Genomic DNA, 15,000 nt, shown 5'->3' with positions numbered 1-15,000 from the left:
TAATAATAATAAAGTTGGAAGAGACCTTGGAGGTAATCTAGTCCAACCCCCTGCTCAGGCAGGAAACCCTATACCATTTCAGACAAATGGTTGTCCAGTTTCTTCTTAAAAACCTCCAGTGTTGGAGCATTCACTGCTTCTGGAGGCAGGTTGTTCCACTGGTTAATTGTTCTAACTGTCAGGAAGTTTCTCCTTAGTTCTAGGTTGCTTCTCTCCTTGATCAGTTTCCATCCGTTGCTTCTTGTCCTACCTTCAGGCGCTTTGGAGAATAGCTTGACTCCCTCTTCTCTGGGGCAGTCCCTGAGATACTGGAAGACTGCTATCATGTCCCCCCTTGTCCTTCATTAAACTAGACCAGTGTTTCTCAACCTTGACAATTTTAAGGCATGTGGACTTCAACTCCCAGAATTCCACAGCCAGCATTGCTGGCTGTGGAATTCTGGAAGTTGAAGTCCACATGCCTTAAAATTGTCAAGGTTGAGAAACACTGAACTAGACATACCCAATTCCATCAACCCTTCCTTATATGTTTTAACCTCCAGTCCCCTAATCATCTTTGTTGCTCTTCTGGATGTTTCAGCTGGGGCAGAATACACCGATGGAAACGGGTTCGGTATACAGGCAGTTCTCGACTTACGAACAGTTCCTTTATAGTGACCGTTCGAAGTTAACAGCAGCATTGAAAAAAGTGACTTTGGACCGTTTTTCACACTTAGGACCGTTGCAGCGTCCCCATGATCCTGCGATTAAAATTCAGGTGCTTGGCAACTGACTCGTATTTATGACGGTTGCAGTGACCCCGGGGGTCACGTGATCCCCTTTGGTGGCCTTCTGACCAGCAAAGTCAATGGGGAAGCCAGATTCGCTTAACAACCGTGTTGTTCTTAACAACTGCAGTGATTCGCTTAACAGCTATGGCAAGAAAAGTCGTAAAATGGGGCAAACTTACTTAACCACCATCTCGCTTAACAACATAAATTTTGGGCTCAATCGTGGTCGTAAGTCGAGAACTACCTCTACTCCCAGATTCCTAATTTGCGCTTGGGTCCAATTCAAGGTGCTGGTTTTAAATCTTTGAAGCATCTGCCTGCCCATTATAACAATAAGTGATTCACTTAACAACCGGCAAAAAAGGCCGTAAAATGGGAAACCCAACAAATGTCTTGCTTAGCAATGCAAATTTGGGGCTCAGTCCTGGTCATAAGCTGAGGACTCCCTGTACAGCATTTCTCACCACGTTTAGGGACAATTCAAAACAATTGTAATAGTCCTCTAAGAGTAGTTGACACTCAAAAAACAAATAAATAAAAATTCGGCAGATAAGATTTCCCCCCCCCCCTTTGTGTTTCAGACAGTCTTGTCCCTTTCCATGCAAATTCTAAGATTAGGGAAGAAAAATCCAGATCTGTTTACTCTAGTTTAATAATAGTAGTAGTAGTAGTAGTAGTAGTAGTAGTAGTAGTAGTAGTAGTAGTAGTAGTAGTAGTAGTAGTAGTAGTAGTAGTAGTAGTAAAGTTGGAAGGGACCTTGGAGGTCATCTAGTCCAACCCCCTGCTATCATGTCCCCCCTCGTCCTTCTCTTCATTAAACTAGACATACCCAATTCCAGCAGCCTTTCCTTATATGCTTTAGCCTCCAGTCCCCTAATCACCTTTGTTGCTCTTCTCTGTCCTCTTTCCAGAGTCTCAACATCTTTTTTACATCGCAGTGACCAAACCTGGATGCAGTGTTCCAAGTGTGGCCTTACCAAGGCATTGTAAAGTGGTATTAACACTTCACTGATCTTGATTCTAGGGAAATGGAAAGTAAAACTTTCAAGAAAAATCTAGCAAGGAGAAACAGAAATGTTTATATTTAGTTCTGCTGAATGAGTGAAGAAACGAAACCAAATAAGCTCCCTGTACATTTTAGGAGTCAGAAGCTGTAATCTGAACCGTCTTGGTCTCTTAGAAATGACTTCATTTTCCCACAATGGGGACTAAAAATAAATGAAATAAAAGTCAATGGGTCCTGGCTAAAAGGTTTGAAATGCTATTGTGTAAGAGCTAAATGGAGAAAAAAATCACAGATTTTTCACCTCCCTCGGGTGCTGTTTCTACACTTACATTTTTTAAAAACTGTTTTTCCTTCAGGGGTGGTGAAGGCCATACAGATAGTCCTTGAAATTGGGACCAGGATTTCCATTGCTAAGCAGGGTGGTTGTTAAGAGAGTTGCGACCAATTTTTAAAAAAAATTGCTACCGATATTAAACAACTCGCTGTGGTTGTTAACTGAATCATATCTGAACTTGAGTTTGGCCAGTCTAAAGAAAAGAAGAAATAGGGGAGACATGATAGCAGCGTTCCAGTATCTGAGGGGCTGACACAAAGAAGAGGGGGTCAAATTATTCTCCGAAGCACCAGAGGACAGGACAAGAAACAATGGTTTGGAAACTGATCAAAGAGAGAAGCAACCTGGAATTAAGGAGAAACTTCCTGACAGTGAGGACAATCAACCAGTGGAACAGCTTGCCTCCAGAAATCATGGGTGCTCCATCACTGGAGATTTTTAAGAAGAGGCTAGACAGTCACCTGTCCGAGATGGTATAGCTTCTCCTGCTTGAGCAGGGGGCTGGACTAGAAGACCTCCAAGGTCCCTCCCAGCTTTATTCTATTCTTAAAGTAAATCCAGTTTCCCTCATTGACTTTGCTTGTCGGAAGCCAGCTGGGAAAGACGTAAATGGTGATCATGTGACCCCAGGATGACACTGACCGATGAATAATAATAATAATAATAATAATAATAATAATAATAATAATAATAATAATAATAAAGTTGGAAGGGACCTTAGTGGTCATCTAGTCCAACCCCCTGCTCAGGCAGGAACCCTACACCATTTCAGAAAAATGGCTGTCCAGTCTCTTCTTAAAAACGTCTAGTGTTGGAGCATTCACCACTTCTGGAGGCAGGTTGTTCCACTAGTTAATTGTTCTAACTGTCAGGAAGTTTCTCCTTAGTTCTAGGTTGCTTCTCTCCTTGATTAGTTTCCATCCGTTGTTTCTTGTCCTGCCTTCAGGCGCTTTGGAGAATAGCTTGACTCCCTCTTCTTTGGGGCAGCCCCTGAAATACTGGAACACTGCTATCATGTCCCCCCCTCGTCCTTCTCTTCATTAAACTAGACAACTAAACTAGAATAAAAGTAACAAGAATTATGACGAGACCTTCCATTATCAAAACCGCCCCCCAAAACAGTTTCAAGTCCTCCCTGCATTGTTTTATAAACTTGAAACTATATTCTGTGCAAAGATTGATGAAAAGCAGCTGTCTGGAATCTAATGCTTTTGCAAGGCAATGCATAGGACCTTAGGCTGAATATCCATCCTATTGTTCATTAACTCCATTATCCATCACGAGTACTAAAAGAGGTCATTGGTTGGTCGTGCGTGCAAAGAGGTCATATTTTGATCATACGTGGATTCTTTCTGGATATTATTATTATTATTTATTGAATTTATATACCGCCCTATCTCCCTTACAGGACTCAGGGCGGTGAACAGGCAATAATAAAAACCACGATAAATATACACAAATTTCTGTTCTAAAATCAAATTAAATAACAGGCCTGCTCTAAAAATACCCCATACAAAACCCCCACTAAAACATAATCAAACTACGCCAGTTTGAGTTTGGAGTTTCACACTTGGTTTCTTAATATCCAAAGTATTTCTCCCACAACCAAGCATGTAAGAATATGCAATATATGTAGAGCAGTGTTTTTCAACCTTAGCCATTTGAAGATGTGTGGACTTCAACTCCCAGAATTCCCCAGCCAGCATGAAGTCCACACATCTTCAAATGGCTGAAAAACAATGCTGTGGAGCATAAGATACATTCGGCAGACCACAAGGTCATGAAGTTGCTATGTGTGCATTGTTCAGTGTCTCTTCACCCAGGCTAGTTTGGAAATCTGGCATGGACCAAAAGTGTTGGGATTGAACTGCCCAGTCCATATGGCTCAACCAATCTCACTGATGTTCTATGCCGATCTAAGTGCAAAAGTGTGTGTGTATGCTTTTATGCACACCTGAATAAGAGTCTGATTTATCACTGAAGTCTAAATCTGGTTTGTTTGTTTACGCAGCAATTCCAAAGGGTGCCACCTGATCGGTAGGTGAGCCTTGGGGGGAGGGGCTAAGTCACATTCTACACCAGGGGTCTCCAAACTTGACAACTTTAAGACTTGTGGACTTCAACTCCCAGAATTACCCACCCAGCATGGCTGGCTGAGGAATTCTGGGAGTTGAAGACCAAAAGTCTTAAAAGTTGCCAAGTTAGAGACCCCTATTCTACACAAAAGTATTGATTTAAATGTTCCTCAGTTCCAATGATTCTGGGTATTTTACAAAAATATAATAGATAGATAGATAGATAGATAGATAGTGAGGAGAACCCATGGCCTACAGATTAATACAGCTGCCTAACATGCAAGCGGCCCGGGTTCAAATCTCAGAAGGGTATGGCTAGCTGATGAGAGCTAAATAGCTCGAAAAAGCTATACTAGTCTCCCTTTAATTCTTTGTCGGCAAAAATCTCAATTTAACACAGAAATAGTTTATCGCAGTAGCGACTTTAGCCTGTAAAAAGCTCCTAGATTGGGGCTGAAAGGCAATAGTAAAAGCAGAAGTCCCATATTTGGGTAGACCAGGTGCTCTATTAGACCAGTTTCACCGGAAAACACTTTAGATTAGATAGATAGATAGATAGATAGATAGATAGATAGATAGATAGATAGATAGATAGATAGATAGATAGATAGATAGATAGATAGATAGATAGATAGATAGATAGATAGATAGATAGATAGAAGACAGAAGTGGTCAGTCTCTTTAAATGATCTGAGATACAAGATAGATTTTGAGTATTCTAAACTGGAATACAGAGAGTCTGTCCCAATTGAGCGGTTTCTATGGCAATAAAATTAGAAAGGAAGTGGAACTACCTGCCTGCAGAAGCGGTGAATGCTCCAACACTGGAGGTTTTCAAGAAGAGACTGGACAGCCATTTGTCCAAAATGGTATAGGGTTTCCTGCCTGAGCAGGGGGTTGGACTAGATGACCTCCAAGGTCCCTTCCAACTTTATTATCATCATCATCATCATCATCATCATCATCATCATCATCATCATTATTATTATTATTATTATTATTATTATTATTATTATTATTATTATATTTTCACTATATTCAACTTCTAGAGGTGATTGCAGAATGTCACTAATCAAAGGAAATTATAATCAATTATATTTTCTTGTTTACAGTTGTTTGGAAGAAGGCTTATTTAAGATTTAGACCTTACAAATAGATTTCTTTTGTTGTCTTTTTTTTTAATTAGAGCATAAATAGGCGTAACTGGAACGCAGCCAGAGATATGCAGAAATATAGGCGGCATTACCCGGTAAGATTTCCTGTGCGTTATGGTTACATTGATTGAGCTTCCATCTAGAGGGGTGGAATAGAAATTTGGGTTGAAATGCCTGTTCGTTTTTGTTGTTGTTTTGAGCTGATTTTCCCCTGCTTAACTGATCATACCCCACCCTGAAATGCAATTATTCAAGTTGGGGATCCATAAACATTTTTAAAAAAAAGCTTGTGTTTGCTTTTTCTGATATAACTTGAATATCAGAATAGAGAGGGTCCTGGTATTGGGACCCATGAAGCTACTCCGGCTGCATAGAAGTTGTTAAGAATGGGACAGCAAAGATTTATGGGTGGAAATAGCCCTTAAGAATTCCTGGTACTGGGTTTAATTGTGAATGGATTAATAATACCCCTGTTTGCTGACCATCTCCCTTCCATCTCTCCCTGCCTCTCTCTCTCTTTATCTTCCAGGGATTAACAGAAATTGAGGTCAATGAGGAAGAAATGTGGAACCTGAGCTTTTACAAAAATGAGATTAATTTTTTGCCCCGGGGTAAGGCTTCTGAAACTGCTTGGTTTTCCAAGGGGAAAGGGTGAGGATCATAATTGGGTTTCCCTGTTGGCCTTTGACATGGCAATACATTGCATTTAGTTAAAGGCTTTCCTTGTTTCCTTCCTTCCTTCCTTCCTTCCTTTTTTTCCCTCTGTTCCTTCCTTCCTTTCCTCCCTCCTTCTCCCCTTCCTTTCTTGCTTCCCTCCTTTCCTTCCTTCCTTCCTTCCTTCTCTTTTTCCCTGTTCCTTCCTTCCTTTCCTCCCTTCCTCTCCTCATCCTTTCTTGCTTGCTTCCTTCCTTCCTTCCTTCCCTTTTTTCCCTCTGTTCCTTCCTTTCCTCCCTTCTTCTCCCCCTCCTTTCCTTCCTTCCTTCTCTTTTCCCCTCTGTTCCTTCCTTCCTTTCCTCCCTCTCCCCTTCCGTTCTTCTCCCCATCCTTTCTTGCTTGCTTCCCTCCTTTCCTTCCTTCCCTCTCTTTTTCCCTCTGTTCCTTTCCTCCCTCCCTCTCCCCATCCTTTCTTGCTTGCTTCCCTCCTTTCCTTCCTTCCTTCCCTTTTTTCCCTCTCTTCCTTCCTTTCTTCCCTCCCTCTCCCCATCCTTCCTTGCTTGCGTCCCTCCTTTCCTCCCTCTCCTCTTGACTTACAACAGTTTGTACAGTGACTGTTTGAAGTTACAACCAGCACTGAGAAAGTGATTTATGACTGTTTTCATACTTAAAAACCATTGCAGCATCCCCCTGGTCATGTGATCAAAATTTGGACGCTGAGCAACTGGCATGGATTTAGGACCTTCCGACAGGCAACAAGATAATGGGGAAGACAGATTCACTGAACAGCCGTGTTACTCACTTAATAACCGCCGTGATTCGCTTAACAACTATAGCCAGAAAGGTTGTAAAATGGGGCAAAACTCACTTACCAACTGTCTCGCTTAGCAAAATCCATGTCGGTCTAAATTTTGGTTGTAAGTCAAGGACCACCTGACCCAGAGATAGAATGAAAGGACCATGTTCTCTCCTCATTTCATAGCTGCAGACACATGTGGATAATTTGCTTTCTGTAACTAGAAACCAAATGAGTAGAAATAATTGCACCCGACAATGTTCACTCGGGGGTGTTTGTAGTTCAAGTGAGCTTTGCAAAAAATTGTGGTGGTTTGTTTTTTTTTTAAAGTCTTATTTGGCCTCCTAAAGTTAGCAGGGCAGCAAGAGAAAATAATGGCAGTAAGCCAAATTCCCAGGCTAAATGTGTCCTAATTAGGAGGAAGCATTGAACTTCTAAGGGGGAAATGATGCCTGGCAGGGCTTCTGGGGTAAATTGCATAACAAGCCTTGTAAAACCAACATCTCATTTGAATTTCTTTAATACAAGCGGTCCTCGACTTTTACAGTCGCAACTCAGCTCTAAATTTCTCTTGCTAAGCGAGACAGTTAAGTGAGTTTTGCCCCATTTGCTTGTCAGAAGGCCACACAAAGTGATGACATGACCCCGGGGCACTGCAACCATCCTAAATATGAGCCAAGTGTCGAGTGTCTTAATTTCGATCACGTGGCCATGGGGATGCTGCAACGGTTGTACAGTAGTGGCCAAAATTGTGGAAACCTTTTGGGAAAAGTATATTTTTGAGGTTTGATGGCTAATAACACCACTTTTTGGAGGGGAGTAGTACCATAAAATTATATATCAATGGAAAGATAATTTAATCAAGAATGTAATGCAACAAAGTTTGTTCAATTATCTGTATAATGTATTCTATGAAAAGTTATAACCAAATAACCAGAAAAAGGAAGCACAACTTGCTTAGGTTGATGTCAGGTAACTCCTTCATCTGATTGTAGTCAATGAGCGTGAGTGTTTAGAGAGCCAATCAGGTGTCATCATGTTTTGGCCATGAGCCAATCATATCACAGCAGGATTCAGTTATTGATGTCCTGTATTGAAGCCGAGAGGAGGACATTGGTCAGTGTGTCATGTGATCGCTATCAAGTTGGTTGGCTTTTTTTGTGTTCTTTCATTTAGTGAGCTTGTAAAACGTAATATAATGGTGCAAAGAGTTGACTGGTTGCCCAGAAAGCAATGTAAAATAGTATTATTAAGTGAACAAGGCTACAGCTATAAAGAAATTAGAAGAAAAATGGATGGAAACTTAACCAAAGGTGGCATTTCTACTGTACACTTTTCCCAAAAGGTTTCCACAATTTTGGCCACTACTGTAAGTGTGGGGGGGAAAAACTAAGTCATTTGTCTGAAAGGGTATAGGGTTCCTGCTTGAGCAGGGGGTTGGACTAGATCTAACATCATCGTTGTTGTTGTTGCTGTTGCTGCTGCCCAGGTTTGCCCAGTAGAGTCTACTTTTTGACCTGATCTGCCCTGAATGGCTGCCTAAATCATAGTTGTCCCTCAGCCGAAGAAAAGATCAGGCTTTCATGACTTAGAAATATTCCTCGACTTAACAACCATTCACTCAGTGACTGGTCAAAGTTACTGTGACCCTGAAAAAAAATGACTAATGACCAGTTCTCACACCTATGACCGTTGCAACATCCCCATGGTCACGTGATCAAAATTTAGATGCTTGGCCACAGACTCACATTTATGACGGTTGCTGTGTCCCAGGGTCACGTGATCCCCTTTTGCGACCTTCTGACAAGCAAAGTCAATGGGGGAAGCCAGAATTCACTTAACAACCGTATTACTAACAGCTGCAGGGATTCACAGAACAACTTTGGCAAGAAGAGTCGTAAAGTGGAGCAAAACCCGCTTAGCAACTGTTTTGCTCAGCCACAGAAATTTTGGGCTCAGTTGTGGCCATATGTCAAGGACTGCCTGTCTTCCATTTTCTTGGCCCCAGAAGAAAGTTCTATTTCGTAGCGTATCTTAACATTCTTCCTCCTCCACAATCATAAAATAATAAAGTTGGAAGGGACCTTGGAGGTCATCTAGTCCAACCCCCTGCTCAGGCAGGAAACCCTATACCATTTCAGACCAATGGCTGTCCGGTCTCTTCTTAAAAACTTCCAGTGTTGGAGCATTCACCGCTTCTGGAGGCAGGTTGTTCCACTGGTTAATCATTCTAACTGTCAAGAAGTTTCTCCTTAGTTCTAGGTTGGTTCTTTCTTTGGTTTGTTTCCATCCATTGCTTCTTGTCCTGCCTTCAGGCGCTTTGGAGAATAGCTTGACTCCCTCTTCTTTGGGGCAGCCCCTGAGATCATTCATATCTGTCCTTGTTTTCCTTTCCTCCTCCTTCAAGGTCTCTACATTGAAGATCTCCTTGAGAACTGGCAAGATAACTACGGAGTTTTGGAAGAAAACCATTCATATATTCAGTGGTAAAATGATGTGCTCTTTTGCAATTGTTTTATTAAATACATGATGGGGTCCGGAAAAAGTCTTAGGAATAAAAATGGTAGAGGTTGGCACATTGCAGTCTGACATGTCAGTTTCCCAGTTAAAGGTAGTCCTCGACTTAACGGCCGGAATTTCCATGGCAGTTGCTAACTTGAGTCACGATCAATTTTACAGCCTTTTTTGCCACTGGTGTTAAGTGAATTGCATGGTCATTAAGTGAATCTGGCTTCTCCTATTTGGCCTCGTATGTCAGAAGCCAGACAGGAAGCTCGCAAATGGGGATCCCGTGACCCTGGGACGCTGCAACCATCCTAAATACATGCCAGTTGCTAAACGCCTTGATTAAGTAATAATAATAATAAAGTTGGAAGGGACCTTGGGGGTCATCTAGTGTTCTAGTCCAACCCCCTGCTCAGGCAGGAAATCCTAATCACAACTGTGCATATGTGCAAGTCCCACAAGCAAGTCATAAGTTACTTTTTTCAGTGCTGTTAATAGCTTTTGACAGGTGGCGAAATGAATAGTTGTAAGTCAAGGACTACTTATTTTTTTAAAAAAATCTTTTGTGAAAGGGATTCCGTGCCGAAAAGTTGGTCACCATGCCCATGGTGGACACCATTTAATCATGGACCGTCCACCATTCGCTGGTAGGATGTTTTCATCACCCCCTCCCCTTACTCGAGTTGGCCACTGTCGTCGCGTGTTCGGACTCGTTCTCTACCGACCTCGACGTCCCGACAGTCCCGAGTCCGGAAGCGCCAGGATGAGCGCCAGGCTCCAGCTGGAGCTCAGCACTGATCCTGGTGCTTCTGCTGAGCCCTGAAGAAGCACCGATCAGCTGGAATGTTGCAGCATCTCCAGGGTCTTGTGATTCACATTCAGATGCTTGGCAACTGATTCATATTTATGACGGTCACAGTGTCCCAGGGTCATGTGAAGTAACCAAAACCTGCTGCAACCACGAAGCAGACGGGGGGGAATAAAAACCAAACACCCCCCACCCCCGCTGCCAATCCTCAACAGAAATGCTCACAACAATGAAAACCTCGGACAGGAGGAAGAGTGCTGCCGGGCGGGCAGGCAGGTGTCTTGCTCGGCTGTGCCTGGAGGGACACTTTTTTCAGTGCCATTGTAACAGTCGAACAGTCACTAAGTGAACTGTTGTAAGTCGAGGACTACATGTACTTTATCACATTTTTCGGGGGGGGGTTGGTCAACAATTTTTTGACACCTTGCTAGGCGACGTGGTACTCGGATATTGCCATCTCCTAAAAGGGGTACAATGGGTGAAAAGGTTGAAAAGCCCTGCCCTAAGGCATGGAGTTTGGTGCATAGCAAGCGTTTCTCCAGTTCAGTGATGGCGAACCTTTTAGAGACTGAGTGCCCAAAAACTGGCCCTGCCCCAGTTCCGTCCCCACCCCGCCTGCCCGCAGGGCCACTCACTGCCTCCAGGGCCTGCCACAGATCACCCAGCAGCACCATGGAGGCCATGCCCTCTGCCCGCGCCCCGCAGCATCAACTGTGCACTATGGGGCATGAGGGCAGAGTCTTGTCTACGCTGCCTGGCTGCCATGTCCTTAGCTGCACTGCTCCGCGTGGACCACGCTTGGGGGGCGACTCTCCTCCAGGGGGGCTGCTGGTGAGGGGGTCACGGGGGAGGTGAGGCTGGGGCAACGGCACGTGTGCCCATAGAGAGGGCTCCGAGTGCCGCCTCTGGCACCCGTGCCATAGGTTCGCCACCACTGTCCTCGTTTGTAATCTTCAGACACACCAGTTCTCTGAGGAAAACCTCTATAGCAAAAGGGCTGTAATCAACAATGGATTGTTTTTATTATAGGTAATCCTCGACTTCCCCTCATAGTTGAACCCAAAATTTCTATTGCTAAGCGAGCCAGTTGTTAAGCGGGTTTGGCCCCATTTTACGAGCTTTCTTGCCACAGCTGTTTTAAGAGAATCGCTGTAGTTGTTAACTTAGTAACACTTTTGTTAAGTAAATCTGGTTTAGTAACACGGTTTAGTTTACTTAACTTTTGTTAAGTAAATCTGGTTTAGTAACACGGTCACAAAAGGGGATCACATGATTCCGGGACACTGCAACCGTCCTAAATATGAGTCAGTTGACAGGTGTCTGAATTTGGATCATGTGACCACGGGGCATGCTGCAGTGGTCCTAAGTGTGAAAAACGGTCAAAAATCCCTTTTAGTGCCATTGTAACTTTGAATGGTCATTAAATCAATTGGTGCTTTCTATGTTGCAATGCTTTAGCACAACGGTCTTCAAACCTGGCCCTTTTATGACTTGTGGACTTCAACTCCCAGAATTCCTCAGCCAGGCACGCGTGCCTGGCTGAGGAATTCTGGGAGTTGAAGTCCACAAGTCATAAAAGGGCCGAGTTTGAACACCCCTGCTTTTAGCATAAGGTTTTAATGCAAACATTCCTTGGCAATTACCCCATTAAAAATTACAGCCCTAAGTCACATTTTTCAGTGCCGTTATAACTTTGAGCAGTCACTAAATGAACTATTGCAAATCGAGGACGTCTTGCACACTTACTGTACTGCAAGAGTAAATTTATTGTGGAGTAAATCGGACTAAAATAAATATTTATGTGCAACGTAGAAATTTTGCCATTTTGATCCCAGGAGCAGGCTGAGCCCAATATGTGTGAAATGTCTAATTGCTTCTTTTAGGGATGTGCAAAATGTCTTGATCAAGATATTTTGCCCTTCCTTAACTCTTCTAAATAGCTGCTGCTCACTCAGAAGCATCAGTTGAGCTAAACCAGGGATAGGCAACCTTGGCTCTTTTATGACTCGTGGACTTCAGCTCCCAGAATTCCTGAGCCAGCATGGCTCAGCTTGGAAACCTCCCTTTCCCCTCAGCGTGGCTGGCTCAGGAATTCTGGGAGTTGAAGTCCACGAGTCATAAAACAGCCAAGGTGGCCTACCCCTGAGCTAAGTGTTTAATGCTGCTGTTTTGCTGCAGTGCATTTCATTAAAGTGAGTGTTTCTTTCTGATATATATTTTTTTTTAAATCTTTTCTGACTGGCAGATGTTTTGTTCCTTCCAGGCTGTTTCCTTTACGTGAACAAGGGATGAATTTTCATGCCAAACGGCTCACGTGCCAAGAAATTGAGGTAGGAAGATCTTTTCTCGTTTTTGTAACATTCCCATCTCATCCGTGAAATTACGTTTTTTTTATACTTCGTCTGACTGCATCCACCGTGTTTAGCCCAACTGCGAGCATCACATTTTGCAATTCATTAACACGTTTTACTGATTTCTAAGATGTACAGGAACAAGTGATTAGGACCTGTAATAGATTGAGGCCGAGAATTTAGGAGGGACTTTTTTTCAGGATCCAATCTGGATCGGTCGGTGGGACCAGAACTTCCTGGGGGCCCCCCCAAAGTTTGCTTCTTTCTTCACAAATTTTTTCACCCACTCTTTCCCTGAAGGAAGCAATATGGGTAGTCCTTGGTGTATGACCATAATTGAGCCTAAAATTTCTGTTGCTAACCGAGACCGTGGTTGCCTGGGTTTTGCCCCATTTTATGACCTTTCTGGCCACAGTTGTTAAGTGAATCGCTGCAATTGTTAGATGTATATACCGCTTCACAGTGCTTTACAGCCCTCTCTAAGCGGTTTACAGAGTCAGCATCTTGCCCCCAACAATCTGGGTCCTCATTTTATCGACCTTGGAAGGATGGAAGGCTGAGTCAACCTTGAGCCGGTCAGGATCAAACTCCTGGCAGTCGGCGGAGTTAGCCTGCAATACTGCATTCTAACCACTGCACCACCAACGGAATGGAATGGAATATCAATATCAATAGACTTATATACCGCTTCACAGTGCTTTACAGCCCTCTCTCTCTAAGCGGTTTACAGAGTCAGCCTATCGCCCCCAACAATCTGGGTCCTCATTTTACCGACCTCGGAAGGATGGAAGGCTGAGTCAGACTTGAGCTGGTCAGGGTCAAACTGCTGGCAGCCGGCAGTCAGCAGAAGTAGCCTGCAATTCTGCATTCTAACTACTGCGCCACCACGGTTCATAATAAAGCTTTAACACAAACATTCATTGGTGGTTTCCCCATTAAAAGTTACATCCACCAAATTAAACGGTAGAAATATAATGCCAAATAGCAAAAAAAAAAAAAATGAGACGAAATAGCAAGTTACAATTGGGGTAGATATTTCACATGATCCTTTTTTATATGCCTAAGTGTACTGGAGGGTGTGTGTGTGATTTGATATTTGATGTCTTTTTTCTTTTCTTTTCTTTTCTTTTTTTTTTTGATATCTCAGGCCTTTAAGAAATCTAAAGAAGTCATGGAGAGGTTCGTCCGGGCTTATAAACTCATGTTGAAATTTTACGGCATCAACTTAATCAGTGAGGAAACGGGAGAATTGAAAAAAGCTGAAAACTGGTCTGAGCGATTTGGGAATCTGAATCGGTGAGTTTCTTCAGAGATTATCTCTCGGCCTGCTTTCACCTGCATGCCTTATAACTGGCACCTTTATCTGACACCAGAATTGCCCCAGATGAATTGAAGCCGATAAGACCTATGAGGAAGTGTCAGCATAGGCTCTGATGATGGGATCCTTGGTGCTCTCTGAGCTTGGTTGTTTTCTTGCAGCTGTTTCATTGCCCAACTAGGTAACATCATCAGTGCTAGAAGGGAGGGTGTTTGTGAGGAGGAAGAGGAGGAGAAGGAGGAGGAAGAGGACTGTGGGGTCCTTGGTGCTCTCTGAGCTTGGTTGTTTTCTTGCAGATGTTTCATTGCCCAACTAGGTAACATCCTCAGGGCTAGAAGGGAGTGGATTTTAAACTTATTTTTATAAACTAGTCACTTGCCAATCAGTGGTTCCTTGATTAGGCTGTTATTTAATAATAATGATGATGATAAAGTTGGAAAGGACCTTGGAGGTCATCTAGTCCAACCCCCTGCTCAGGCAGGAAACCCTATACCATTTCGGACAAATGGCTGTCCAGTCTCTTCTTAAAAACTTCCAGTGTTGGCGCATTCACAGCTTCTGGAGGCAGGTTGTTCCACTGGTTAATTGTTCTAACTGTCAGGAAGTTTCTCCTTAGTTCTAGGTTGCTTCTCTCTTTGGTTAGCTTCCATCCGTTGCTTCTTGTCCTGCCTTCAGGCGCTTTGGAAAATAGCTTGACTCCCTCTTCTTTGGGGCAGCCCCTGAGATACTGGAACACTGCTATCATGTCTCCCCTCGTCCTTCTCTTTGTTAAACTAGACATACCCAATTCCAGCAACTGTTCCTTATATGTTTTAGCCTCCGGTCCCTTAATCATCTGTATTGCTCTTCTCTGCACTCTTTTTAGAGTCTCAACATCTTTTTTACATTCTGGTGACCAAAACTGGATGCAGTAAGTGGCCTTACCAAGGCATTGTAAAGTGCTATTAACACTTCACATGTTCTTGATTCTGTTAATGCAGCCTAGGACTGCATAGGCTTTTTTTGGATTGTCGGCAAAAGCATCATGAAACACGCTCACATGATTGCAGGATGCTGCAAATGTCCATGAATTAATTAATTAGCTTTTCATACTGCTTAACTTGCTCTAGGCAGGCAGTGTACAATTTAATCATTAAAATTAAGCATTTAAAATGCTTAAATGCAGCTCAGTTTGTCAGCTGCCCGAAATTCAGTCATGTGACATTCGGGGGAAGGAAGCCAACTCACCA

The 15,000-nt window shown here is 43.1% G+C and overlaps 1 protein-coding gene across 1 annotated transcript in view; it reads left to right on the top strand.

The window, feature by feature from the left end:
* The window catches only part of LOC107298025 (opioid growth factor receptor-like protein 1), an 18,012-nt gene that overhangs the window by 780 nt on the left and 2,232 nt on the right, over window positions 1-15,000 (top strand). The window contains exons 2-6 of the mRNA XM_015827386.1: window positions 5,372-5,434; window positions 5,869-5,950; window positions 9,197-9,275; window positions 12,366-12,432; window positions 13,601-13,749. Coding sequence (XP_015682872.1) covers window positions 5,372-5,434; window positions 5,869-5,950; window positions 9,197-9,275; window positions 12,366-12,432; window positions 13,601-13,749 — 440 coding nt within the window. The remainder of the gene's footprint in view (window positions 1-5,371; window positions 5,435-5,868; window positions 5,951-9,196; window positions 9,276-12,365; window positions 12,433-13,600; window positions 13,750-15,000) is intronic.

The sequence above is a fragment of the Protobothrops mucrosquamatus genome, unplaced genomic scaffold, assembly GCF_001527695.2.
Source record: "Protobothrops mucrosquamatus isolate PMUCROS unplaced genomic scaffold, P.Mucros_1.0 scaffold3664, whole genome shotgun sequence".
Taxonomy (NCBI): Eukaryota; Metazoa; Chordata; class Lepidosauria; order Squamata; family Viperidae; genus Protobothrops; species Protobothrops mucrosquamatus.
The sequence above is the reverse complement of the archived record's forward strand: the minus strand, read 5'-3'. Positions and strand labels throughout refer to the sequence as shown.